This window comes from Amblyomma americanum, chromosome 10, assembly GCF_052857255.1.
Source record: "Amblyomma americanum isolate KBUSLIRL-KWMA chromosome 10, ASM5285725v1, whole genome shotgun sequence".
Lineage (NCBI taxonomy): Eukaryota > Metazoa > Arthropoda > Arachnida > Ixodida > Ixodidae > Amblyomma > Amblyomma americanum.
Genome location: NC_135506.1, coordinates 149,754,116 through 149,781,560, shown reverse-complemented (window position 1 = coordinate 149,781,560; position 27,445 = coordinate 149,754,116). Strand labels below are relative to the sequence as shown.

General features: G+C 45.1%; 1 protein-coding gene across 2 annotated transcripts in view; it reads right to left on the bottom strand.

Moving 5' to 3' along the window:
- Positions 1-14,468: 14,468 nt before the first annotated feature.
- LOC144106253 (uncharacterized) overlaps positions 14,469-27,445 on the bottom strand; it is a 63,151-nt gene continuing 50,174 nt past the window's right edge. For both annotated transcript variants that reach the window (XR_013308943.1, XM_077639012.1), the window contains exon 2: positions 14,469-14,937. Coding sequence is in view for 1 of the 2 variants with exons in the window: in XM_077639012.1 (XP_077495138.1) it covers positions 14,876-14,937 (62 nt within the window). In the remaining variant the exon portion in view is untranslated. The remainder of the gene's footprint in view (positions 14,938-27,445) is intronic.

The following is a 27,445-nucleotide window of genomic DNA, read 5'->3' as shown; positions in this document are numbered from 1 at the left end:
ACGACGGTCCCGTGGCTTTTGGAAAGGCGGACGCTGAACTAAAGTCCCTCGTATTAGAGATCAACCGGAAATTGTCATCCCTTCTCCCACTAACAGACAAAGTAGATGGCATTGAACAATCGATCCAGATGTTATCGAACCAGTTCGATGCAGTGCAAGAAAAGTTAAAGCAACAGGGAAAGGAAATAAAAGACATTAAGGCACGAATTGACCGAATTGAGAGAGAGGAAGACATTTGGGGCCTGGCGCGACTGCAAATGGATGTTGACGAGCTTGAGTGGCGGAGTAGGCGGTTAAACATTGAAATACATGGTCTAGCGGAATCTCAAGATGAAGACCTCCTTGCTAAAGTCAATGAACTTGCGGACGAGTTGAACATGCATCAACTCGTAAAGGAGGACGTTCTGGCTGTTCATAGGCTGCCCGCGAAGCCCGGGTACACAAAAGCCGTGATCGTGAGGTTTGCGCGCCAGGACCTAAGAGATGCATGGTTGGAAAAAAGAAAAGCTCTGAGGGATTCCGAAGGAAAGAGGTATATCACAGAAAACATGACAAAGCGTTCAAAAGCGCTCCTGGTAGCTGTCAAGGCATGGGCTAAATCGCATGACTATGACTTTGCCTGGCACTCAAACGGAAAGGTCCTGGCGCGCAGAAGGCCTGGGGACTCCGCCGTAGTCATCAAATGTGAAAGTGATCTCTCAAACCTGGTCACCTGAGTCTTGTGTCTGTGCTGTGTTGCCTTTGTTCTGTCTAAATTCCAAGTTCAATGGCGCATTTGGGATACATATCTTTGGATGAGCTAACCAAAGAATATGGAAATAGAGACACTCTCCTGCGTTGTTTCCATTTAAACGTTCAGTCTCTACAAAACAAAACTGCTGAACTTGAGTGCTTATATAATAGAATACAGAATTGCTTCAATGTACTTATGTTTACCGAGACCTGGCAAGCTCATGAAACGGATGCGTTTTACCTTCCTACCATGAAAACATTTTATGTTCATAGAACCAAGCGCCGTGGTGGGGGCGTATCTCTTCTTGTAGAAAACTCCTTACAAGCCCGTTCATTGGCAGACTTCTCTGCTGTTACAGATAGTTATGAAATTGTGTGTGTGCAGGCAAAAGATATCGTTATTGCAGCATGCTACCGTCCTCCAGATGGCAATGTGTGTGATTTTTTTGAGTTCCTAGACAATATGTTAACATTTGTAAATGAAAATCATTATAATGTCATTATTGGCGGTGACTTTAATATTGACATGTCATGTAATACCTCCAGAAGAGTTGAATTTGAAAATCTGCTTAGTAGCAATGCCTGCTCTAACCTTATAAATATGGCTACTCGGTTGACACCTACTTCAGAAACTACAATAGATTTGTTCCTAGCTAATTATGATATAGGGTCCATCACTACAGCTATTCTTCTCTGTTCCATTAGTGACCATATGGCAATATGTTGTAAGGTTGACACTAATCCGTTTAATACAGCAGAGAGCCCTGCGATGTTTTCTCAGTTGATTTCACAGAAAACACTAGACTCTTTCCGTACAGAGTTAGAAACTACAAGCTGGGACTACATCCGGAACATTGCTGATGCAAATGCCGCATATGAAGCGTTTATGGGTCGTTTCTTATGTATCTATAAAAAGCATTTCATTCGTAAGGAACGTGTAAAAAACAAAAATTATAAAAAACCTTGGATGACCCGTGAACTTCATAAAAAAATCCATAAAAAAGATCGTCTTTTCAAAAAATTTATGAATTCCCGTAATGAGGCGGACCTTCTAGCTTTTAAACGTTTCCGTAATGTTTTAAATAAAGAACTGAAAAAGTGCAGGGACGCCTACTACTTTCGTTACTTTTCTATGTGCTCAGGTCGAATGAGTGAATTATGGAGTAAAATGAATGCTCTTATGGGACGTGGGCAGGAAAAAGATTCCGTAGTAGAGATTATACATGACGGAAAAACGCTGAGAGGGGACGCAATGGTTAATGCTATTAACGAGTTCTTTGTTAACAGGAATGTGACTGCACGCCCTTCAGGAAACAACACAATGCAAAGTACAGCTAACACCAATACTTTTTTCTTAGAACCAACCGACATTCAAGAAGTTTGCTCTGTGTTTGCAAATTTGAAAAATTCGCGTAGCTGCGACGCTGACGATGTGCAAATTAGTCCAGTGAAATACGTCCTTGACGTTATAAGTCCCATACTAACCTACATATATAATCTTTGCCTTTCAACTGCAGTTTATCCAACAAAAATGCAAGTGGCTCGAGTGATTCCGCTATACAAAAAAAGGGTGATAACCGAGATGTTTCGAACTACCGCCCCATATCAATATTGCCTGTGTTTTCTAAAGGTCTGGAAAAAATCCTATTCAAACAACTTTCACGTTTCTGCCACAAATATGATATAATCACAAAATTGCAGTATGGCTTCCAAAAACATCGGTCCACAGAACTGGCACTTCTTGATCAAAAAGAATACATTTTGCAAAACTTCGAGGATAAAAACTACGTTCTGGGGATTTTTGTTGACTTTACGCAGGCTTTTGACAACATTAATCAATCTATTCTTTTTGATAAATTACATCACTACGGTATCAGAGGACATGCACTTAATATGTTAATTAGTTATCTCTCTCACAGAAAACAATTTGTTCAAGTAAGCCATTTAATATCTAATGAGAAAGCAATAGTCGCAGGCGTACCTCAAGGAAGTATTCTTGGTCCCTTACTCTTTAATTTATACATTAATGATATAGTATGTATATCATCTGACCTGAAGTTTGTTATATATGCAGACGACACTAGTATATTTGTGCCTTCATCCTCTTGTGCTGACGCGTTCGTTAAAGGAAACATAGCCTTAAAAAAGTTGGAAGCTTGGACAGACAGTAATCAACTGAATATTAATACAAAAAAAAACAAAAGCAGTAATTTTTCACCCTAAGGGTAAGCAGCTATCTACCGATTACGATCTTCTGTTTAGAGGTACAAGGATTGAGGTCGTCGAAATAATAAAGGTATTGGGCGTTTTCTTTTCCAAGACGTTGCAATGGGATGACCACGTAAACCATATTTTGCAGAAATTATGTTCCATAACAGGTATACTCAGTCGAAATCGTTATGTCTTTCCAATGTCTGCAAAACTAGCCATTTATTATGCCTTATTTTCTTCTTACATGAACTATTCTCATTTAGTCTGGGGCACAACGACCGACAAAAACCTTAGTAGTCTTTTAAGGATGCAAAAAAAGGTTTTACGGATCATTAATAATTTGCCTAAGTTTTACTCAAGTAAATTTATCTTTAGAAATCTTAAGGTCATTCCAATAACTAAAATGTATCATTATAAACTCCTACGCGAATATAAACTCAGCATCCAGGAAAATCAAAGGCTGTTTTTGGACATATCGAACTTAGAATTAATAGGCAACGCGGCCTACAATACGAGGACAACAGACCGTTGGAAAGTGCCAAAATGCCGTACGAACTATGGGTTTCAGAGTCTTAGGAATAACCTGCCTCGATTACTAAATGAAAATATTAAAGCGGGTACAGATATTTTAGGACTAAATTTCCGGAACCTGAAGGCGTTGTTTTATTAATTTGCATGTCCCTAATACACACCACACATTTCATAAACAAAACACCTTGTACAGATATTTAGCCACTGTTTCATTATGACTGCATGTCTTTATTTCCCGACCGTTCCATGAGCTTGTCGCCATACCTTTCATAAAAATGCCAAGTTATAATTTTGTTTGTCTCTGTATATTTCTGTATATTTTTTTTCTGTACATTTGTTTCTGGATTGTGTTGCTTCGTTGCCGTCAATGCCAGGGGGGACCAAGATTTTTTTTCAAGCCGTAAAGGAACGGCTTTTCTTCTTGGCCCCTTTCACAATGTGTACGTCATGTTGTGAAGAACAAATAAAAATGAATGAATGAATGAATCTTTTCTGACGTTCAGTATGGCAAGAAATGATGTGCATACGACGCATGGCAGAGCACTTATGTGGGCATCCTTTTGTGCCTGTCAGGTACTGGCTATTCTTCAAATGTATTTTTATAGGCATCTTTTATGACGTTCAGTATGGCAAAAAATGATGTGATTACGATGCATGGCAGAGAACTTATGTGACCATCCTTTTGTGCCTGTCAGGTACTGCCTATTCTTCAAATGCATTTTTATAGGCATCTTTTCTGACGTTCAGTACGGCAAGAAATGATGGGGATACGACGCACGGCAGAGCACTTATGTGGGCATCCTTTTGTGCCTGTCAGGTAGTGGCTATTCTTCAAATACATTTTTATAGGCATCTTTTCTGACGTTCAGTTTGGCAAGAAATGATGTGGACACGACGCATGGCTGTGCAATTATGTGGGCATCCTTTTCTGCCTGTCAGGTAGTGGCTATTCTTCAAATGCATTTTTATAGGCATCTTTTCTGACGTTCAGTATGGCAAGAAATGATGTGGATACGACGCATGGCAGAGCACTTATGTGGGCATCCTTTTGTGCCTGTCAGGTAGTGGCTATTCTTCAAATGCATATTTATAGGCATCTTTTCTGTCGTTCAGTATGGCAAGAAATGATGTGGATACGACGCATAGCAGAGCACTTATGTGGGCATCCTTTTGTGCCGGTCAGGTACTGGCTATTCTTCAAATGCATTTTTATAGGCATCTTTTCTGACATTCAGTATGGCAAGAAATGATGTGGATACGACGCATGGCAGAGCACTTATGTGGGCATCGTTTCGTGCCTGTCAGGTACTGGCTATTCTTCAAATGAATTTTTATAGGCATCTTATACGACGTTCAGTATGGCAAGAAATGATGTGGATACGACGCATGGCAGAGCACTTATGTGGCTAAGTAGAACGTTCATTTGGGCGAGTTGGTATAGATGCATCTTTAGTAAGACAGCGCGAACAACGTAGAACAAGATAAAGGAGGACACAGGACGGGCGCTGACTCTAAATAAAGTTTATTAGACAACACCTGGTGTTTATAAAGAAAAAATCACATAGACAAAGTGCATGACATGTCACACTAAAAGCGATAAAACAAGAGGCAGACATGCATATGACGCTCAAATGCCACCAAGAAACGCTATCTCCTTGTCGCAAAGAATGACTGACGGTTTGCTGACACAACTGGCCTCTTGACTGTTATAAAAGGCTTCCATTAATTCCCGCGTGGTCTGTTCACTGTGCGTATAAAGCACCTTGGTGCTACGCCAGATGGCCGTGCATTTTTTCTTTTTCTTTTTCATTACCTCACACATTTGCAGTGCCTTACCAAGTAAGAATGTTCCTTGTCATTTTCCAGATTATTTTTGTGCTCCTGTAACCTTTTATTTAGGCATCGTCCTGTCTGCCCAATGTACAGGGCTCCGCAGGAGAGTGGAATTTTGTACACAACTCCTTTGCGACAAGCGACGAGCTTGTTCCTGTGCTCGGTGCCACAACCTTTCCGTTTTCTCGACCGTTCCTTCTCCCTTTGGATCGCCGGACACAACTGTTTTAGTTTGTTGGGAGCTGATATTGCTACATTAACCTTATATCTATTTGCCACATTTTTAGCCCATGGGTGATACGATGTAGATAAGGAAGAATAGCAACTTTTTCCTTTTCTTCTTGTTGGTTGTTACGTGTATGCTGAGTGTCCTGCTGTTTCACCCAATTGAGCAAACGAGAGCACGCGTCGCTTACCGTAAAACTTGTGTACCCGGCAAGCCTAATTCTGGATAGCTGAGATTGGAAACTGTCGCTGAGATAATGGTGACAGGATATTGTCAAGGAATTACGGAGGCAGGAACTAATAATACCATTTTTTACAATTTTGGAATGACCTGAGTGGGAACTAACGAGCGGTTTAGTAGATCTGGGGTTATACTTCCAGCAGACATGATCGGGACTGAATCGCAGGCGCAAATCTAAGAACTGCAACTGTTCCTCGGAAGGTGCCTCGAAGGTGAATTCCAGCCCTGCTCACCATTTTCTGAAAACCTTGAAAATGTCAGCCATGCGCGTTGTTAAGCGATCGCGTTCAGTAAGCACCAGGTAGTCGTCCACATACCTAACGGTCTTTAGGTGCATTCCCGATAGTTCCCTCTCGAAGTCCCTATCCACGTACATCAAAAATATTTCGCTAAGGACCGGGGCGACGCTTGCCCCGATACATACTCCTGCCTTCTGTGAATACAGTTTGCCCTGCCAACCTACGACGGTCGAACACAGGTAAAAACGGAGTAGCTCTAGGAAGCTTTCAACTGTCAGACCACACTTCATGACGAAGGCTAGCTCATCATTATCTTCTCTAATGAACATTTTTACACGTTTCAACAGTTTGTCATGCGGGAGGCTGTAATATAAGTCTATGACATCAATACTGAAGGCGACACGGCTTCCTGGGTTGTGATCCTTCAGGAAAGAAACAAGCGTAGCGGAATTTGGAATCCTTAATGGATCATTCAAGCGCAGGGACGAAAGGTTTCGTTGCAGAAAAAGTGACACATGTTGTTGCCACGTGTTCTTCTCCGAGACGATTGCCCGAAACGGGACGTCGACCTTATGCGTTTTCGCATTGAAAAATAACTCGAGATGAAGTTTTTTGCACTTGCCAACCTGTGTGCACAGCCGTTCAAGGCCAAGGTTGTTGAGAAGCGTCACGGCTTGATTCTTGGTCTCCGCTTCCTTCAATGGTGATATTTCGAAGTTCTTGACCACTGCTGCTAACGCTTTTTCTTGGAATTGCTGTTCAGAAAAAACAGCAAAGCCGCCTTCTTTATCCGATTGAACCGCCCTTAAGTCATTCGAACACATCCACTTGGCAATGGCATGTACCGGACTAGGCTTCTTTTTTTCCTCCTTCATGCGATCAAGGACTTGCACACGCTCTGTGATACATCGATGTCTTTCATTATCCTCCACCTGTCTTGCAATTGATCTTGACAATGAAAGTTTTTCCGCCTTGTCTAGACTAGGCTCTAAGGCATGCTTGGGGCCGAGCTTCAGAACGTCAGTTAAGTCCGGCGGGACCTGTTTATCGCAAAAGATGAAAACCTTGCCTTCTTGGGGGTAGTTCCTTTTCTTCTTGGGCGGCAGTCGAGGACGCACTGTACTCCAAAGGAACTCGGTGAGCCGGTCCGACGTTGCGCACCATCCACGGAACGATCTCCCTGCTTTTTGTCCGTCCGTAAGCCCGCAGGCTACCCGCAAGCAATCCTTGAAAAAAGGAAAAAGTTGCTATCCTTCCTTATCTACATCGTATCACCCATGGGCTAAAAAATGTGGCAAATAGATATAAGGTTAATGTAGCAATATCAGCTCCCAACAAACTAAAACAGTTGTGTCCGGCGATCCAAAGGGAGAAGGAACGGTCGAGAAAAAGGAAAGGTTGTCGCACCGAGCACAGGAACAAGCTCGTCGCTTGTAGCAAAGGAGTTGTGTACAAAATTCCACTCTCCTGCGGAGCCCAGTACATTGGGCAGACAGGACGATGCCTAAATAAAAGGTTACAGGAGCGCAAAAATAATCTGGAAAATGACAAAGAACATTCTTACTCGGTCAGGCACTGCAAAAAGTGTGAGGTAATGAAAAATAAAAAGAAAAAATGCACGGCCATCTGGCGTAGCACGAAGGTGCTTTATACGCACAGTGAACAGACCACGCGGGAATTAATGGAAGCCTTTTATATCAGTCAAAAGGCCAGTTGTGTCAGCAAACCGTCAGTCATTCTTTGTGACAAAGAGATAGCCTTTCTTGGTGGCATTTGAGCGTCGTATGCATCTCTGCCTCTTGTTTTATCGCTTTTAGTGTGACATGTCATGTACTTTGTCTATGTGATTTTTTCTTTATAAACACCAGGTGTTGCCTAATAAACTTTAGTTTAGAGTCAGCGCCCGTCCTGTGTCCTCCTTCATCTTGTCCTACGTTGTTCGCGCTGTTTTACTAAAGATGCATCTATACCAACTCGCCCAAATGAACGTTCTACTTAGCCATATTTCTTGTGCAACGGGCTCTGTTATTTGTGGGAACTTACCTTTCTACAACCCGGCACTGATCGCGCCGCTCATCGCCGTTTGTGTCTGCCAAGCCAGGAAAGCATCTTGGTACGGGAAGCTAGGAGTGGCTCCCCCGGAAGCCCTTGCCGCATGCGGGTTTTTGCAACCATCCGCCGGGCACAGCAGAAGGTTGTGCCGTATCTTGGACTCGGAGTACTGGCGACAGGCTCGACATTTCAAGGATTGCTTGCGGGTAGCCTGCGGCCTTACGGACGGACAAAGAGAAGGAAGATCGTTCCGTGGATGGTGCGCAACGTCGGACCGGCTCACCGAGTTCCTTTGGAGTACAGTGCGTCCCCGACTACCGCCCAAGAAGAAAAGGAACTACCCCCAAGAAGGCAAGGTTTTCATCTTTTGCGATGAACAGGTCCCGCCGGACTTAACTGACGTTCTGAAGCTCGGCCCCAAGCATGCCTTCGAGCCTAGACTAGACAAGGCAGAAAAACCATCATTGTCAAGATCAATTGCAAGGACAGGTGGAGGATAATGAAAGACATCGATGTATCACAGAGTGTGTGCAAGTTCTTGGCCGCATGAAGGAGGAAAAGAAGAAGCCTAGTCCGGTACATGCCATTGCCAAGTGGATGTGTTCGAATGACTTAAGGGCGGTTCAATCGGATAAAGAAGGCGGCTTTGCTGTTTTTTCTGAACAGCAATTCCAAGAAAAAGCGTTAGCAGCAGTGGTCAAGAACTTCGAGATATCACCATTGAAGGAAGCGGAGACCAAGAAGCAAGCCGTGACGCTTCTCAACAACCTTGGCCTTGAACGGCTGTGCACACAGGTTGGCAAGTGCAAACAATTTCATCTCGAGTTATTTTTCAATGCGAAAACTCATAAGGTCGACGTCCCGTTTCGATCAATCGTCTCGGAGAAGAACACGTTGCAACAACATGTGTCACTTTTTCTGCAACGACACCTTTCGTCCCTGTGCTTGAATGATCCATTAAGGATTCCAAATTCCGCTACGCTTGTTTCTTTCCTGAAGGATCACAACCCAGGAAGCCGTGTCGCCTTCCGTATTGATGTCATAGACTTATATTACAGCCTCCCGCATGACAAACTGTTGAAACGTGTAAAAATGTGCATTACAGAAGATAATGATGAGCTAGCCTTCGTCATGAAGTGCGGTCTGACAGTTGAAAGCTTCCTAGAGCTACTCCGTTTTTACCTGTGTTCGACCGTCGTAGGTTGGCAGGGCAAACTGTATTCACAGAAGGCGGGAGTATGTATCGGGTCAAGCGTCGCCCTGGTCCTTAGCGAAATATTTTTGATGTACGTGGATAGGGACCTCGAGAGGGAACTATCAGGAATGCACCTAAAGACCGTTAGGTATGTGGACGACTACCTGGTGCTTACTGAACGCGATCGCTTAACAATGCGCATGGCTGACATTTTGAAGGTTTTCAGAAAATGGGGAGCAGGGCTGGAATTCACCTTCGAGGCACCTTCCGAGGAAGAGTTGCAGTCCTTAGATTTGCGCCTGCGATTCAGTCCCGATCATGTCTGCCGGAAGTATAACCCCAGATCTACTAAGCCGCTCCTTAGTTCCCACTCAGGTCATTCCAAAATTGTAAAAAATGGTATTATTAGTTCCTGCCTCCGTAATTCCTTGACAAAATCCTGTCACCATTATCTCAGCGACAGTTTCCAATCTCAGCTATCCAGAATTAGGCTTGCCGGGTACACAAGTTTTACGGTAAGCGACGCCTGCTCTCGTTTGCTCAAGTGGGTGAAACAGCAGGACACTCAGCATACACGTAACAACCAACAAGAAAAAAAGGAAAAAGTTGCTATTCTTCCTTATCTACATTGTATCACCCATGGGCTAAAAAATGTGGCAAATAGATATAAGGTTAATGTAGCAATATCAGCTCCCAACAAACTAAAACAGTTGTGTCCGGCGATCCAAAGGGAGAAGGAACGGTCGAGAAAAAGGAAAGGTTGTGGCACCGAGCACAGGAACAAGCTCGTCGCTTGTCGCAAAGGAGTTGTGTACAAAATTCCACTCTCCTGCGGAGCCCAGTCCATTGGGCAGACAGGCGATGCCTAAATAAAAGGTTACAGGAGCACAAAAATAATCTGAAAAATGACAAGGAACTTTCTTACTTGGTCAGGCACTGGAAAAAGTGTGAGGTAATGAAAAAGAAAAAGAAAAAATGCACGGCCATCTAGCGTAGCACGAAGGTGCTTTCTACGCACAGTGAACAGACCACGCGGGAATAATGGAAGCCTTTTATATCAGTCAAGAGGCCAGTTGTGTCAGCAAACCGTCAGTCATTCTTTGTGACAAAGATATAGCCTTTCTTGGTGGCATTTGAGCGTCGTATGCATCTCTGCCTCTTGTTTTATCGCTTTTACTGTGACATGTCATGTACTTTGTCTATGTGATTTTTTCTTTATAAACACCAGGTGTTGCCTAATAAACTTTAGTTGAGAGTCAGCGCCCATCCTGTGTCCTCCTTCATCTTGTCCTACGTTGTTCGCGCTGTTTTACTAAAGATGCACTTATGTGGGCATCTTTTTTTTGCCTGTCAGGTACTGGCTATTCTTGAAATGCGTTTTTATAGGCATCTTTTCTGATGTTCAGTATGGCAAGAAATGATGTGGATACGATGCATCCCAGAGCACTTATGTGGGCATCCTTTTGTGCCTGTCACGTACTGGCTATTCTTCAAATGCATTTTTATAGCCACCTTTTCTGACGTTCAGTATGGCAAGAAATGATTTGGACACGACGCATGGCCGTTCACTTATGTGGGCATCCTTTTGTGCCTTTCAGGTACTGGCTATTCTTCAAAAGCATTTTTATAGGCATCTTTTCTGACGTTCAGTATGGCAAGAAATCATGTGGATACGACGCATGGCAGAGCACTTTTGTGTGCATCCTTTTCTGCCTGTCAGGTAGCGGCTATTCTTCAAATGCATTTCATAGGCATCTCTTCTGACTTTCAGTATGGCAGGAAATGATGTGGATACGACGCATGGCAGAGCACTTATGTGGGCATCCTTTTGTGCCTGTCAGGTAGTGGCTATTCTTCAAATACATTTTTATAGGCATCTTTTCTGACGTACAGTATGGCAAGAAACGATGTGGATACTATGCATGGCAGAGCACTTATGTGGGCATCCTTTTGTGCCTGTCACGTACTGGCTATTCTTCAAAGGCATATTTAGAGGCACCTTTTCTTACGTGCAGTATGGCAAGAAATGATGTGGACACGACACGTGGCCGTGCACTTATGTGGGCATCCTTTAGTGCCTGTCAGGTAGTGGCTATTCTTCAAATGCAGATTTAAAGGCATTTTTCTGACGTTCAGTATGGCAAGAAATGATGTGGATACGACGCATGGCAGAGCACTTATGTGGGCATCCTTTTGTGCCTGTCAGGTAGTGGCTATTCTTCAAATGCATATTTAGGCATCTTTTCTGACGTTCAGTATGGCAAGAAATGATATGGATACGACGCATGGCAGAGCATTTATGTGGGCATCTTTTTGTTCCTGGCAGGTAGTGGCTATTCTTCAAATACATTTTTATAGGCATCTTTTCTGACGTTCAGTATGGCAAGAAACGATGTGGATACTATGCATGGCAGAGCACTTATGTGGGCATCCTTTTGTGCCTGTCACGTACTGGCTATTCTTCAAAGGCATATTTAGAGGCACCTTTTCTGACGTGCAGTATGGCAAGAAATGATGTGGACACAACGCGTGGCCGTGCACTTATGTGGGCATCCTTTAGTGCCTGTCAGGTAGGGGCTATTCTTCAAATGCATTTTTATAGGCATTTTTCTGACGTTCAGTATGGCAAGAAATGATGTGGATACGACGCATGGCAGAGCATTTATGTGGGCATCCTTTTGTGCCTGTCAGGTAGTGGCTATTCTTCAAATGCATTTTTATAGACATCTTTTCTGACGTTCAGTATGGCAAGAAATGATTTGGATACGACGCATGGCAGAGCATTTATGTGGGCATCTTTTTGTGCCTGGCAGGTACTGGCTATTCTTCAAATGCATTTTTATAGACATCTTTTCTGACGTTCAGTATGGCAAGAAATGATTTGGATACGACGCATGGCAGAGCTCTTATGTGGGCATCCTTTTGTGCCTGTCAGGTAGTGGCTATTCTTCAACCGACTAGCGTCACCATGCACGCCGTTCCAGAAGAAATCAGCCAGAATGCGGTCACAAGTTTCTTGTGCCTCATGTGACCGGCCATCAGTCCGCAGTGCGCGAGCCGGAGCACCTTGTTTCGGTGCTGAAAGAGGACAACCAGCTGTTAAGTACCCGATCCTGACTGGTAGGAACTGGCGATAGAGCATGTCACCTCTTATCAGAAAAGTGTACGAGCCCCCTCCCTTGCACCGGACCTTTCCCTCTTCCCTCTGCATCTGAAAACAACGCCGGAGGGTCTCGTCCGCTTGTTGGTGTCGGATAATCTGCGTCGGGGTTACTTCTGCCATCGCTGTTGATATACTCGTAACTTGCGGAACGTCTCCGACGATTGCTGCCTGGACTCTTGACGGGTGGTCACGGCCGCCGCGGGTGCGGGCTCGTCCGGGGTACTTGGCTGTCCCTGAACGGGATCCGATGCACCCGCTTCGGCCCCTTCGATGCTCAGGGCTATTCCCCTCCAAGTCGCGTCGGGCTCGGACGGATGCCTGGCGCCGTCGATATTCCCGAGAATTAGGTCGAACAGTGGCGATTCCATACATCCGGCCAGCACCTCTCCCTATAGTAAGGTGTGTCAACTTGAATTCGCGCCTCGGGTAGCGTTTTGACCGAGCGGTCCACCAGGTAAACGGCTCGGTGTCGGCCAGTAAGTTGGGACTTTGTTACAAGGTCTCGGTTGACAAGAACAATGTTACACCCCATGTCTCTCAACACCTTTATCCTCTGCCCAGCAATGAGGCATTCAACGACGGGAAGGACACCGGACTCTTGGGCCCTGCCGAGGTTCACCACTTTCAGGAACTGGCCATCTTTCAGCTCTAGATAGCCGTTTTTTATGCAGGCCGACACGTCCTTTGCTCCCGGCCGTGCCCGATTGCCCTGATCAGGATTTCTCCGGCTCTCCTCTCAATGCGCCGCGACGTGCCCCAGTCGCGCGCAAATATAGCAGCGTGGTGTGGATGGTACTTCCGCGGGTAGCGGTTTTCCCTGGTGGCCCTTGCGGCCAGCGTCGGAGGACTTGTCTACGGGCCGGTCTTCACGTTTCAGTTCACGCCGGCCAAAGTATGTGGACCCCCTAGCAGGGACATAGTTGTTCGCCCTTTGTAGCAGCTCATTCCGATCGCCCGCCGTTTTCTCCTTCATGGAGGTAGCCATCGACGGCGTGCAGTTCGCTAGAAACTGCTTCCTCAAAGGGAGGCTCTTGATGCCCTCCTAGGTCTGCTTGCACGAAGAGAGCTGTACCCACCGCTCCCAGTAATTCTCTAATCGGGAGAACTGGGACGGGGTTTCGTGCTCGTGGGGGCTTCTGTCCGGAACTTCTGTCGAAATCCCTCCTCCGTCAAGCGGAAACGAAGCAGAAGAGCTCGCTTGACCTTGTCATAGTCTACCGCATCCGCTCCCGGCATGCGGCCAAAAGCTCTCAATGCCTCTCCCGCAAGGCACGTGCTAAGGGCACTGGTCTCGCGGCCACTTCTGCGCCTCTACGACTCGTTCGAACCGTGTCAGGTAGGCGTCCAAGTCGTCCGTCCGCTTTATCGTTAAAAGGCGCCATTAGCTTATGTGGACTGACGACCGTGAAACGCGATGTAGGTTCGCTTTGAACCGAAGCGGAATCTGAGCCAGCGCTCCTGCCACCCTCGCCTCTCGCGTGGAGAATTTGCAGTTCAGCGTTCAGTTCGAGCATTCGACGAGCGGAGCGCGCCTTGTCCCTTTCTTCCTCCCCGAGCAGCCGCTGCTCTTCTTTCATGTGCTCGCGCGCTCATCTCTGAGGAATTCCTGGAGGTCGACCTCCTCGAAGCCTAGCTGCTTCCCGAGAGCAATTATTTTTTCTAACCCTGCCATTGCACCAACGGTTCGTTGTTCTCAGTTCTGACAGTACGTGAGATATTACTTGAACGATATGCCTCGCGGTCACGGCCAATCGTGGACAGCACGTCCTGTCGCGGACGCCAGTTTGTCAAGATATCGTGGGCGGCTGTGGGGTTGGTTGGCGCCGAAGTTACAATTAATCGGGCCAACCTTCCCACCACTGCACTCCCCGTAAGTTCGGAGGGGGAGGAGCGGCAAACTTCTCCACCCCGCGTGCGAGAGATTGTGATTCGACTGCTGACCGACGATAGGGGCCACGCCTGATTTGTCGTTGACCGGAGGCATGAGGCGTAGGCAAGTTCCGTAGCGAATTAATTTAATTAGGCAAACAACAACCAAGTGTTACAATATGCCCGACAAGGTAGCGCCGTACACGGACGTGACGCAAATAACACAAGCACCAATTGAACACGTTAACACAACAATTAACACAAAGAAAGAAACATGAGGGCGATTGCTATACAAAAATGTTACGAGACGGAAATACAGTAAAAGGATTACAACGAGAAACACGGAAAGCAAAAATACAAAGATAAAAGAAATGAAGTGAGTGGTGAGAAACGATGGCTTAGCTGCGGAGTGGCAAGGTGCGGTCGCAGGGAGCGTCGGGCTGCGGTTGCTCGTCGCGGGGCTGATGGGGGCTTGCGGATACGGGCGAACTTGGGCCTCGCGTCTTCGGGACCACCGTCGCCGCGCCCTACGTGTCAGATCTCCGCCTAGGCTCCTTGCCGACCACTTCCCTGGCTGACCTCCCTCACGACCGCACGCACCGAAATCTCCAGACCAACTGCCAGCGCGCGGCGTTCCCGTCGCCCCCTTCGCATGGCAAAGAATGAAAAAAAAAAACACAGGGAAAAAAAAGACTCGTCAGGAGCCACGCACAGAGGAATACAGCTCCCAAAAAGAAAAAAAAAAGAACACATGAAGAAATGTCGAAAGAATTCGGCACAATGCCTTAATCCCACGAGGAATCATTGGGGGCCGCGAACAGTGCCGGGGCATTCAATCCGCTTCTGCTGTTCCCAACACGTGCAAGCGCTTGCCACTTGTATGGCAACAATGCTAGGAGGGGGGGGGGGGAGTAGTTTTGAGTGACCCCTCCAACGCTATGGTGAGAATGCCGTTTCCCCGCGGGGGAGAGGAAAAAGTCGTCGACGCCGCTCCGCGACATGTTTCTGGGAAACAAAGGTCAAAGCTGGACAGGGCAGGCATGAACTTTGTGACACATACACAATCTGCGTTAGTGGAGGCATTCACTTAGTGCATCCACGGTTATTTCTTGACCATTATAATACAAAGGGTACTAAGAACTAAGAACGAAAACCACGCAAAGACGATACACAGGGAAGAAGTAGACAGGTGTATCGTCCTTTGCGTGGTTTTCGTTCTTAGTTCATGGATTACCAACTAGCCCCCCATCGTACACTCCTTCAAAGGGTACTAAGTTGCCCTATTGTACTAAGTATGCCCCAATGTATAAAAAGTATTTCGGAGAAAATTAAACTTTTTACTTATCAGTCTAACCTCCTTGACATTAGCACGCTAATTTCAATTCACCTCATATGGTTTCCCTCGCAACAGAAAGAGATGTGTTGCTGCTGAAGGAGGAAACCTGTTACTGCTTGCTTGATTACATTATCATCAGGCAATTGTAGCCTGTGCAGAGATTTCTTTATGTTACGGAAGAAAAAGTAACCACCGGGACACAGGCCTGCACAGCAGGTTCAGTGGTAGAGCATCATAGTCATATTCCCAGATAGTGCAATTTGGAAGACTTGTGAGTTGGGGCATTGTTGTGACAGAGCAGCAAATTTTCCGACAACTTCCCACAATTTCGCTTTGACTGCCCACACAATGCCCAGGTTTATTTTTGAATTATAGGTGTATCCCGTTATTTGCTTGTGGCATAAACTGTAGTAAAAAAAACACCTCCTATTTTCTATATTGTCGTTTGCATAGTATTTCCAGCTGACAATGCCTCATGAAATATCTTGGAGTTGATGACCCTTTCTCGTAGCCTGAACTCTTGTTTGGACTATGGATCGTGGTGTTTGACTCACGTTCCATCTCCCATAACATGGCGAGATTGAACGTCTCCTGGATCATTTTTGGAAGGTCTGCTCAACCCAAAACTCTACTTGGTTGTAGGAAGGTGCATTATGAACGTTCAGGAGTGTTCCGTTCTGATTTCTTTTATTGTTTTCTTTGAAAATAATTTACTTGCAAAATACGGCTTCCTTACCACCTATCCCACATTTCACTGCACTTGCTGTCCCGTCACTTCCAATATTTTAATTAGACTGAGCCGCTAATCTGTTTATTTTTAGACTTGTCACAATCTGCACAAGAAAGTTAAACTCTGTAATGCTGACGGAAGGTACTTCAGTAGATGCTTCCTGAGCACCCCTTGTATATGTAACAAGCGACTTTCTTAAAGTGTTAGTTTTAAAAATTAAATATTTTCACCTTGTAAGTCTTTATGTAATGTAGCTGCTTTCCGTTAGCTGTGTGAATTGCCTGGATTGGTTGATTGCGTTTCGGTCATTCCTGCCCTTATAATACCCCTGTCACACGGGCACCACAAAGGCCTATGAGAATAAGGTCCTCATATCCAAAGGCGTAATGAGTGCAGCTACATGGCACAAATGCTGCATCTTTGCCGCTAAGGACCTTGGAGGGGAAGGCGCCCGTCCGAGACCTTTGGAGCACAAAGGTGCGGCCTGCGAGAACCTGTGATCGCAGTGCTATGCAACATCAAAAAGTGGAAGCAATGACAAAAGATAGATGCAGCCAACAATGCTTGAAAACATCTTAAAGAAATACGAATCGTGTCTCTAAGTTTGTTTTTTTGTACGCGTGTTTATATTATATGCCCAGCTTTCAAAACAGTAAAAGGGTAAAAGTGTTGCAGCAACACCAAGAGCCCCTGGTGGCCATGCAATAGACAAAACCTGATTCTGCTGATGAGAGTAGCTGCTGCAGTTCTTTTACGGAAAAAAATAGAAAGGAAAATTGTCTGAGCTCGACGAATAAACAGATTTCGCCTCTTCTACTTTAAAACACTCATTTCAGCCGCCTCAAGCACAACAGCGGGTGCTAAGACTCAACGACTAATTCACCTTTGGGCTGCACCGTGTAACTGCGGCGCTGTTCCTTTGAACTTTCAGTCCTTTGGTAAAAAGAGGTGCCTTTGCCGGAAAGGTCTTTGAGGAATGCCGTGTGACAGGGGTGTAAGTTCAGTTTTCTGTAAGTCCACGTGGGCCCTATACTTATTTTATTTATTTCTTTTATTTATTACATGCTGCAGACCCTTGGGTCCAAGCAGAGGGGCATTAGTATATATACATATAATAATGAACAAAACAGGAACAAACAAGTACACATTTATACAATTTTTAGTCCCACTGCAGTCAGAAAACCATGGTTCCAGTGCGATACTGTCCGAGGAAAAAAGAGAAATTTAAACGTATCAGTTCGAGCATAATAGGGTGTGTGTGAGTCAGGATGATGATGTCTTGTGAGGCGCGTTAATGCAGGCGTTATATAAGGTGATTTATTCATTTGAAGTTTGTTGTTAAGAAGGAGGGAAAGGAATTCAAGTCTTAACTGCTTTAGACGTTATTCAAGAGTGGGTATACAATTGTCTGCCATAATTTTAGAGGGAGACTGAAGCCGTGCGAATTTATTAAATATGAACCCAACTGCCTTTGTATTCTTTCAAGGTGACTGATATTTGTATTTGTGTGACGATCCCATGAAATACATGCATACTCGAGTTTTGATCGAACAAATGAAAAGGAACAGAGTAATTTCAAATTAGTAGGGGTGTTTTTTAGTTTGTGCCTCAAAAAGCACAGTTTGCGGAAAGCAGAAGAACAAATATTATTGGCGAAAATAACGAAGCGCCGACCAAAAGGTGTTGTCAAGATGTTGTCTGAACGTCATGGTGGAGCGACGTGACGACCGCCTATCATTCAAGGTGTACAGAAAGGACACGCACACAGGCCAATACCTTCACTTTAATTCAGTCCATCCTACGTGCCATAAGCGCTCCGTCGTTTCTACCCTCGTCCGTCGTGCGGAAAGAATATGCTCGAAACCCGAAGAAAAAGCCTCTGACATACGCCAAGTGCGACGCGAGCTCAACAATTGTGGCTACCCACAGCACTTCGTGAACGCTGTAATACAGCAGACAACGAGACCAGCTCAGCCCGTTCGCCTACCTTGCCGTGCCCGAGCTGCAATACCCTATGTGCCAGGCGTGAGCGAGTCATTGGCCCGCGTTTTTCGCACCTACGATGTGCATATAGCTCACGTGCCTGCGTGCAAGCTTCGTCACGAGTTGGTGTCCGTAAAGGACAAGCTAAAAAAGGAAAAGTTTCCCGGAGTAATTTATAAAATCCCCTGCTCAGACTGCGATCACTCCTACATAGGTGAAAGCGGAAACTTTGAAAGACGGCTGAATGAGCACAAGAATGATGTCAAGAAAAAGAAGGCTTGTTCCAACGCACTGGCTGAACACGTTGAAAACACGAAGCATGATATCGCTTGGGAAGAAGCGGCAATTATCGGCCGTGAGAAAAACTGGATGTCACGCCAATATCTGGAGTCTTTGTTTATCCAGACAACAGATCAGACGCTCAACCGTAACATCGGCAATCTACCGCCCTCGTACGCTAGATGCCTGCGACGATTAGCACAACGTACTTAAGCTTTGTGTGCGAAATTTTTCCATCAGTGAACAAGACTTCCGTGTGGAAGTCGAAACGTCCTTCCATCTTGACAACACCTTTTGGTCGGCGCTTCGTTATTTTCGCCAATGTATTCACCCGACCAGACGAGATTTCGTCGAACCTTAGATTTCAACAAATATTATTAATATGTGTGTTCCACGACAATGTTGGTGTCAAGGTAACACCCAAATATTTGTAGTTGATAGCTTTACGTAGTGGAGAAGAACCTAATGTATAAGAAAAAATAAGTGGGTTTTTTACGGTTTTTTGGTAGCTGCGGTAGCGGAGACAACGGCCGTGCTATATCTTCTGCCCATATTTTGCAGCATCGCTTTCTACAGGAGGGCTTGCAGCTCCCGTGGCCAGACCTTGTTGCCGAGTGCAGCACATGACTGCACCATCACTGCCGTCTGAGAAGGAGGCCATCAGCCATTGGATGCCCCGGCGTGACGTCACATTGACTGAGGCTACATATTCTGCGACAGTTTCGTCCAGCATCACTTGGCAGCTGTGGTAGCGGAGACAACGGCCGTGCTATATCTTCTGCCCATATTTTGCAGGTTTGCTACCAGAAATTTTCATTTACTGCATGTAAAACTATTCAGTGTGAATCCGCTACCATATTGCTGCCAAGCACTTTGTTGCGCGTCTTGTTTTGGAGCTGGTTTGCATTTTGTTTGTCAAAGTCTGAGAAATGACCAAAGAGCTTCAGAAAATGTTTGAAGACTTGAAGCGTGAAATAAAACAAGAGTTTCGCGATATGAGAGAAAGTATCTAGCGAGACTTCAGGAAAGATACCAGAGAAATTAAGACCAGCATGGGCTTTATTGACAAAAGCTATGAAGAAATAAAAGATTCTGTTAAAAGAGTTGAAACAGAGAACAAGGATCTGAAAGAAACAATAAGAACGCTGCTAGAGGAACGTCAGGCTCTTTGTGCACAGGTAAAGGAACAAGAGTCCCGACTAGCAAGAGTGCAGACCGAGCAGCACTCACGGTGTTTCAACATTGAAATTATAGGAGTGCCAAAAATAGAAAATGAAAACTTGCAAGAACTAACGAAAAAACTAGCTCAAGAAATTGGCATGCCTCTGGCGGACGCTGACATTGAGGTTTGCCATCGTGTTCAAACTGTCGGAAATGCTGCCTCCCCTAACATAATTGTGCAGTTTACACGCAGAGCTCAGCGTAACTCTTTCCTGGAAAAAGCTAGAAAGTGCAGGCTTACGGCAAATGACCTGGCGTTAGAACCGAACAACGACATCTTTGTAAACGAGCACCTGTGCCCAGTCATGAAACGTCTCTTTGGTGCTGCAAATGCAGCGAAAAAAGCGCAGGGTTGGAAATACGCTTGGGTCAAGAACGGAAAAATCTATGTTCGCAAATCTGATACCACACCCGTCTACCCTATCACCCGCGTGGACGACCTGTCCAAGATAGCGTAAAGTGCTTGCACTTATCTGGCTTTGTTGTCCAACAATTATGGGTTTTCTGCCGCAAGAAATTCAGAAATTGGTTCTGACCAAAAAGCCAGCCCTATCCTTTTTTAACCACAACGTTCGCTCTTTAAAAAATAAAGAAAGTGAAATGAATGCTTTGCTAGATCTTTTCGGAGTATCATTCACGGTGTTAATGCCTACTGAAACATGGTATGAAGATGAATCGGCTGTATTTCAATCACCTGGTTATCAATGTTTCTTTCGCAATCGTCAGGACAAGAAAGGTGGCGGTGTTTCTATTCTTGTAAAACAGAATGTTATCTGTGATACTGAAGAACGTTTCTGTGCTGTCACACCTGATTTTGGGGTGCTTACTCTAGGCCACCTTGATAATCTGTTTTGCGTGGTGTACAGGCCACCGTCTGGTACTTTTAGCCGATTTTTGGCCTTCTTAGACGAAGTTTCGAATATGTTGTGGAACAGAAAGTGAATATCTTTTTGGGTGGAGACCTGAACGTGAACATGCTTATACCTACGCCTAACCAAAATGAACTCAGCCTTACCCTTTCTGCATATGGGGTGTCCAATGTTATCACTTATCCAAAACGGATCACAGAACAAAGCTCTACTTTATTGGATGTATTTATTACTAATATTAGCACTGACACAATATTCGCTGGAACTACGTATACTAGCATGAGCGACCATCTGGGAAATTTTCTATTGGTAGATAGGCCCTTTCCGATCAAGTGGAATAGAGAGGAAACTACTTATCGCCAAGTAATTAATCCTGCTCGCCTTGAGTCATTCCGGTGCGCAGTTGAACAGCAAACATGGAACTCCGTCTACACATGGAGTGATAGTAATACTGCATATTCAAAATTTATAAGCATATTTAAAGATATATACAACCTACATTTTCCGTTAGTGCAAGTGAAGAAACCGAAGAAAGCGCGAAAACCCTGGTTAACGCGAGAGTTGTTGAATATGATTAAGCATAAAAACGCGTTATTTGCCAAATTTGTAAGAACAAAAGATTTAACAATACTTGCACAGTTTAAGACCTATCGAAATAAAGTTACATCTAAACTAAAGTAGGCTAAAGATTGTTTCTTAATAAACATGTTCCGTGATGAATACGCACAACGTCCAGATATTGTGTGGCGCAATTTGAACTTGTTGCATCCCAGCATTAATGCATCTACACTTGATGCCCTTACGCATGACGGAAAGCTACTCTCCGGTACTTCTTTGGCAGATGCTTTTAATCCTTTCTTTATTGAACAAAGTAGTGTAATTAACCAGAATGTGAGTATCTGCCGAAATTACGCTCAGTACGTACAAGGAAACGATAGTCCGCAGTCCCTCTTTTTAGCCCCAACTGATTCAGCCGAAGTTTTCGCTTGCATAAATAACATCAAAAATAGCAAAACACAGGACTCGAATGGTATGCCAATACTGCCTGTCAAGTATGTTCTCGATGTCATGTGCCCTGTTATTACCTACATATTCAACTTAATTTTATCCACCGGAATTTTCCCTAAGGAAGTGCAGATTGCCCGAGTGGTGCCAATATTTAAGCGTGGAGATGAAAATTTACTCAATAACTATCGACCGATTTCCCTACTTCCTGTGCTTTCTAGGGGCATTGAGAAAATAATTCATACCAGAATAACTTCATATTTTGATTACAATCGCTTATTCCTTGACTTTCAGCACGGCTTTAGGAAGCATAGGCCTACTGAAACGGCACTTCTAACACAAAAAGAAATTATAATACAGGCATTTAGAGAAAATAAACTCGCTATTGGTATCTATATCGATTTTACTAAGGCATTTGACCTCATTAATCAAGATGTCCTTCTTTTTACATTAAATAGGTATGGTGTACGTGGTGTAGCGCCAACTTTATTAGAATCCTACTTATCACACAGAGCTCAGTATGTAGATATAAACACAGCAACTTCTTCTACTCTCCCTATAACATCTGGAGTGTCTCAAGGAAGCATACTTGGGCCATTACGTTTCTTAATTTATATAAATGATATTTGCTACAGCACAAGTAGCGCTCATGTAGTATCATATGCTGATGACACATCTTTCTTTATCACAGGTACTTCCGAAACAGACGTCGAAAAACAAACAAACGATGCACTTATTCAACTCAGTTTATGGGCAGAAGCAAATTATCTGCTAATAAATCCAGTGAAGACTAAAATTATGTTGTTCCGTCCTAAGGGAAAGAAAATATCGCGACCTATCAAAGCCGTATTCAATAGCCAGCCTATAGAGCTCGTTGAGTTCGTAAAAACACTGGGAGTTACCTTTTCAAGCAATTTAACCTGGAATACACATATTGATTACATACGTTCAAAGGTCGCCTCAGCCCTTGGTATACTTGCGCGGTTTAGGCACATTCTTCCAATAAGGGTAAAGATCATACTTTACAATGCGTTAGTACTTCCTCATTTGCAACATTGTAACATAGTGTGGGGCACAACAGGCATAACAAATCTTAAGATAAATCTGCTTCGGAAAAAAGCAGTGAGATGTATTTCCAATGTACCACTCTTTTCTCCCACCAGGAATATTTTTGTCAAGTATGCAATCCTTCCAATATTTGTGTTATATACTTATAGACGGTTTAGAAGAACGTCAGTTTGGGCTAGATGGTGCATTATTTGAGACAGAAATGGTAATAGCGCTGCAATTAGACGTACACAAGAAAGACTGACACAGGACATGCGCTAACTTGAAGTTAGCGCATGTCCTGTGTCAGTCTTTCTTGTGTACGTCTAATTGCAGCGCTATTACCATTTCTGTCTCAAATACTTACAGACCTACGCACCCACATCCAGCCATGATGACCAGACCGTTGAAAGTTTCTATGAGGACGTAGAATCGGCAATGAATAAAGTAAAATCGCAGTACACTGTACTGATGGGCGACTTCAATGCGAAGGTGGGCAAGAAGCAGGCTGACGACCACGCGGTAGGTGACTATGGGATAGGCTCCAGAAATAGCAGGGTAGAGTTATTAGTCGAATTCGCGGATAGAAATAATTTACGGATCATGAATACCTTCTTCCGCAAACGAGAAAACAGGAAGTGGACCTGGAAGAGCCCCAATGGTGAGATTAAAAATGAAATCGACTTCATACTATGCGCTAAACCTGGCATCATTCAGGATGTGGCCGTCCTCGGAAAGGTGCGTTGTAGCGACCACAGAATGGTAAGGTCTAGAATTAGCTTAGACTTGAAGAGGGATCAGAAGAAGCTAGTGAAGAAGAAGACCATTAACGAGTTAGCCGTAAGAGGGAAAGCACAGGAGTTTAGGATAGCGCTGCAAAACAGATATTCGGCTTTAACTGAGGAAGATAATCTTGATGTTCATTCAATGCACGATAATCTGACAACAATAATTACGGAGTGCGCAGTAGAAGTAGGCGGTAGGACAGTTCGAAAGGATACCGGGAAGCTATCTCAGGCGACGAAAGATCTGATTAAGAAGCGCCAAAACATGAGGGCATGTAACCCTACCGATAGAATAGAACTAACGGAGCTATCAAAGTTAATAAATAAGCGCAATGTAGCCGACATAAGGAAGATTAATATGGAGAAAATCGAGCATGCTATAAAGAACGGAGGTAGCCTAAAAACAGTGAAGAGGAAACTAGGCATAGGTAAAAACCAGATGTATGCATTAAGAGACAAGCAGGGCAATGTCATTAGCAATATGGATAAGATAGTTAACGTAGCCGAAGAGTTCTACACAGACCTGTACAGTAGCCAATGTAATCAGAGCGTTAATGAGAAAGACAGCAGTACACAGCAATGCGTCATCCCGCCAGTAACGAAAGATGAAGTAAAGAAAGCCTTAGAAGCAATGAAAAGGGGAAAAGCAGCTGTGGAGGATCAGGTAACAGCAGATCTGTTGAAGGATGGAGGGGACATCGGGCTAGAAAAACTAGCCACCATGTATACGCAATGCCTTATGACCTCGACTGTACCAGAAGCTTGGAAGAATGCAAACATTATCTTAATTCATAAGAAGGGAGACGCCAAGGACTTGAAAGATTACAGGCCGATCAGCTTACTATCCGTTGCCTACAAAGTATTTACTAAGGTAATCGCTAATAGAGTCAGGGCAACGTTAGACTTTAATCAACCAAATGATCAGGCAGGCTTTCGTAAAGGATATTCCACAATAGATCATATTCACACTATCAATCAGGTGATAGAGAAATGCGCAGAATGTAATCAACCTCTATGTATAGCTTTCATTGATTACGAGAAAGCATTCGACTCAGTGGAAACCTCAGCAGTCATACAGGCATTGCGTAATCAGGGGGTAGAAGAGCCTTATGTCAAAATACTGGAAGATATATATAGCAACTGCACAGCTACTATAGTCCTCCATAAAGTCAGCAATCAAATTCCAATAAGGAAGGGCGTCAGGCAAGGAGACACGATCTCGCCAATGCTGTTCACCGCATGTTTACAGGAGGTATTTCGAGGCCTGAATTGGGAACAGTTGGGAATAAGAATAAATGGAGAATACCTAAATAATCTGAGATTTGCTGATGACATTGCCTTGCTGAGTCACTCAGGAGGGGAACTGCAAATCATGATCAATGAGTTAGGCAGAGCAGATCGATGGGTCTAAAAATTAACATGCAGAAAACCAAGGTAATGTTCAACAGCCTAGCAAGGAAACAACAGTTCACAATCGGCAGCGAGAGCCTAGAAATTGTGACGGAATACGTCTACTTAGGGCAGGTAGTGACAGCTGATCCGGATAATGAGAGGGAGATAACTAGAAGGATAAGAATGGGGGAGGAAGAAGACGGCGATTAGTGGGCCGGCTGTCTGACACCGGTCCGTAATTTTCGGCTTTATTTTCTCACTTCAGAGGTTTTCCAGTCTTCTTGGCGTGTGTCCTCGACGTGCGACGACCTGGGTGTCCCTGGCCGCCGGCAAAAGCACGTCAAGCGACCTCCTCGGCGCCGTGCGCCGTATCAACGCCGAAAAGGAACATCACCGCCAGCTGAACTGCATGCTGCCCTGATGGCAGCAGCGCCAGCGACGGGTCCAGCGGCCCCTGTAGTTGCGGCTACAGACCAGGCCCCGCCAAACAAGAGACTGCGCGACGACCAAGCCAGCAATGAGCCTCTGACCGACCATCCAGATGACATGGACCAAGCATCATTTACAGTTGTATCGTACAAGAAAAAGAGAGCTACCGGTGTTCCTGTAGTTTTCAGGCCCACTGAGGAAGGAGGAAGCCTATGGAAAGCCAACCCCAACATTGTGGCTTCGGCGGTTGTAGCATCGGCTCAAGAAAAAGTCCTCAGCCATCGCATTCACAAGGATGGGAGCCTGATGGTTACAGTATCGACGCTGCCCGCCGCCAACCGTCTGTTCACGGTAACTAAGCTGGCTGGAGTGGCTGTAGAGGCCAGAGTCCCATACTCTTACGTGGCATGCTATGGCAAAATACAAGATGTACCTGTCACCTACACAGACGAATATCTGCAAGAATATCTACGCGACCAAGGTGTCCTCTCAGCAAGGAGGCTAATCGCCTACACTCCTGAGGATGGTGGAAAGATAAAAGCAGTACGCCGTCGCACAGTTATATTGGAATTCGCAAAAGATGCGCCGCTACCAAAACGAGTAACGCTGGGGTTCTGTAGTTACCCTGTAACTGAATACGTCGGAGTAGCAACTCAGTGCTATAAATGCCAGAGGCATGGCCACATATCAAGACACTGTAACGGCCCCGTGCGCTGTAAAGTGTGTGCTGGCCCCCACTCGCACAAAGAATGCACTTCGAGAGCGCAACCTAAATGCGCTAACTGCGGTGGCCCACACCCTGCTTCCTATGGAGGGTGTTATAAAAAGAAAGCAGCCACAGTTGCTCGCACGGCAGAGCAAACACAATGGAAACCCCCTAAGCGCCATGAACCACCACCTAACCCCGACGTGGTTTTCACGACTACGGCAGCTCTTTCCGAGAATCAGTCAACACAGCGTGGCAGAGCAGCTGACAAGACCTACGCAGATGCGGTAAAAAAGAAGCGTGGAAAGTCCGTTGGTTCTTCTCCTTCATCAAAGCTACTGCAACGCACTACACAAGACCCGACAAACAGCGTCGCTTGCTCTGACCCTAGGGCGCCACAACATGACAAGAAGATCAGCGGCAGGCAGCAAACCGGAAGCACTGAACAAGATGTCACATGCCTACTGATTCCGATGCTGTTTGCAGCCATCAAGGCTCTTATCCGTGCAAACCCCTCGTCAGGAAGACTCCCAGAAGTAGAAGCTGTCCTTGCAATGGAGCCGTTGGTGTCGGTCTCCTACGCTCCGCAGGGGCGTAATACCACACTTCAGTAATCATGGCTTCCACAGCGAGAACTTCACCGCAGCTGACAATCCACAACACCTTTCGTACATGCACCATTTTCCAGTGGAACGCTCGCGGGCTACGCTCTAAACTCTCAGATTTCCGACAGCTCGTGCGAGCGTACCGCTTCCCCTTCATAGTCATCTGTGAATCACGCGTCGAGGAAACTTTCCGACTCAATGGATACTATTTCCATCATTCACAACGACCAGATAACGTCAGCAGATTGCTGATATGCTTTCGCAAGGATATCCCGGCCTCACCGGTTGATGTCCCGCCTCAAAGCGACAATGAATACGTATGCGCTGTCACAGTTATTGCCGGACAACAGTACACTCTGATTGGAGTATATCTTGAGCCAGGTACGCCATTTGATGCTTTGAGACTTGAAGACTTGATAGCAAGGACGCCCTCTCCGCATATTATTTGCGGAGACTTCAATGCTCATAATGAAATTTGGGGCAGCTCACATACGTGTGCCCGAGGTGCCAAGCTTGCAAAACTTCTCTCCAAGCATTCAGTTCAGCCATTAAATGACGGCAGCATCACCTACCTCCGAGGCCCGACGACTACCAGCAGCATCGACGTGACATTTGTCACAAGTTCATTCGCCCACAACTTTGGCTGGTGCACTGATTTGGAGACACGTGGAAGCGACCATTACTCAATCCTCATATCGGCTTTCCATGCGCAGAGGAACCCAAAGAAATTCCTTATAAAATATACAGACTGGGACGCATACAAGGAC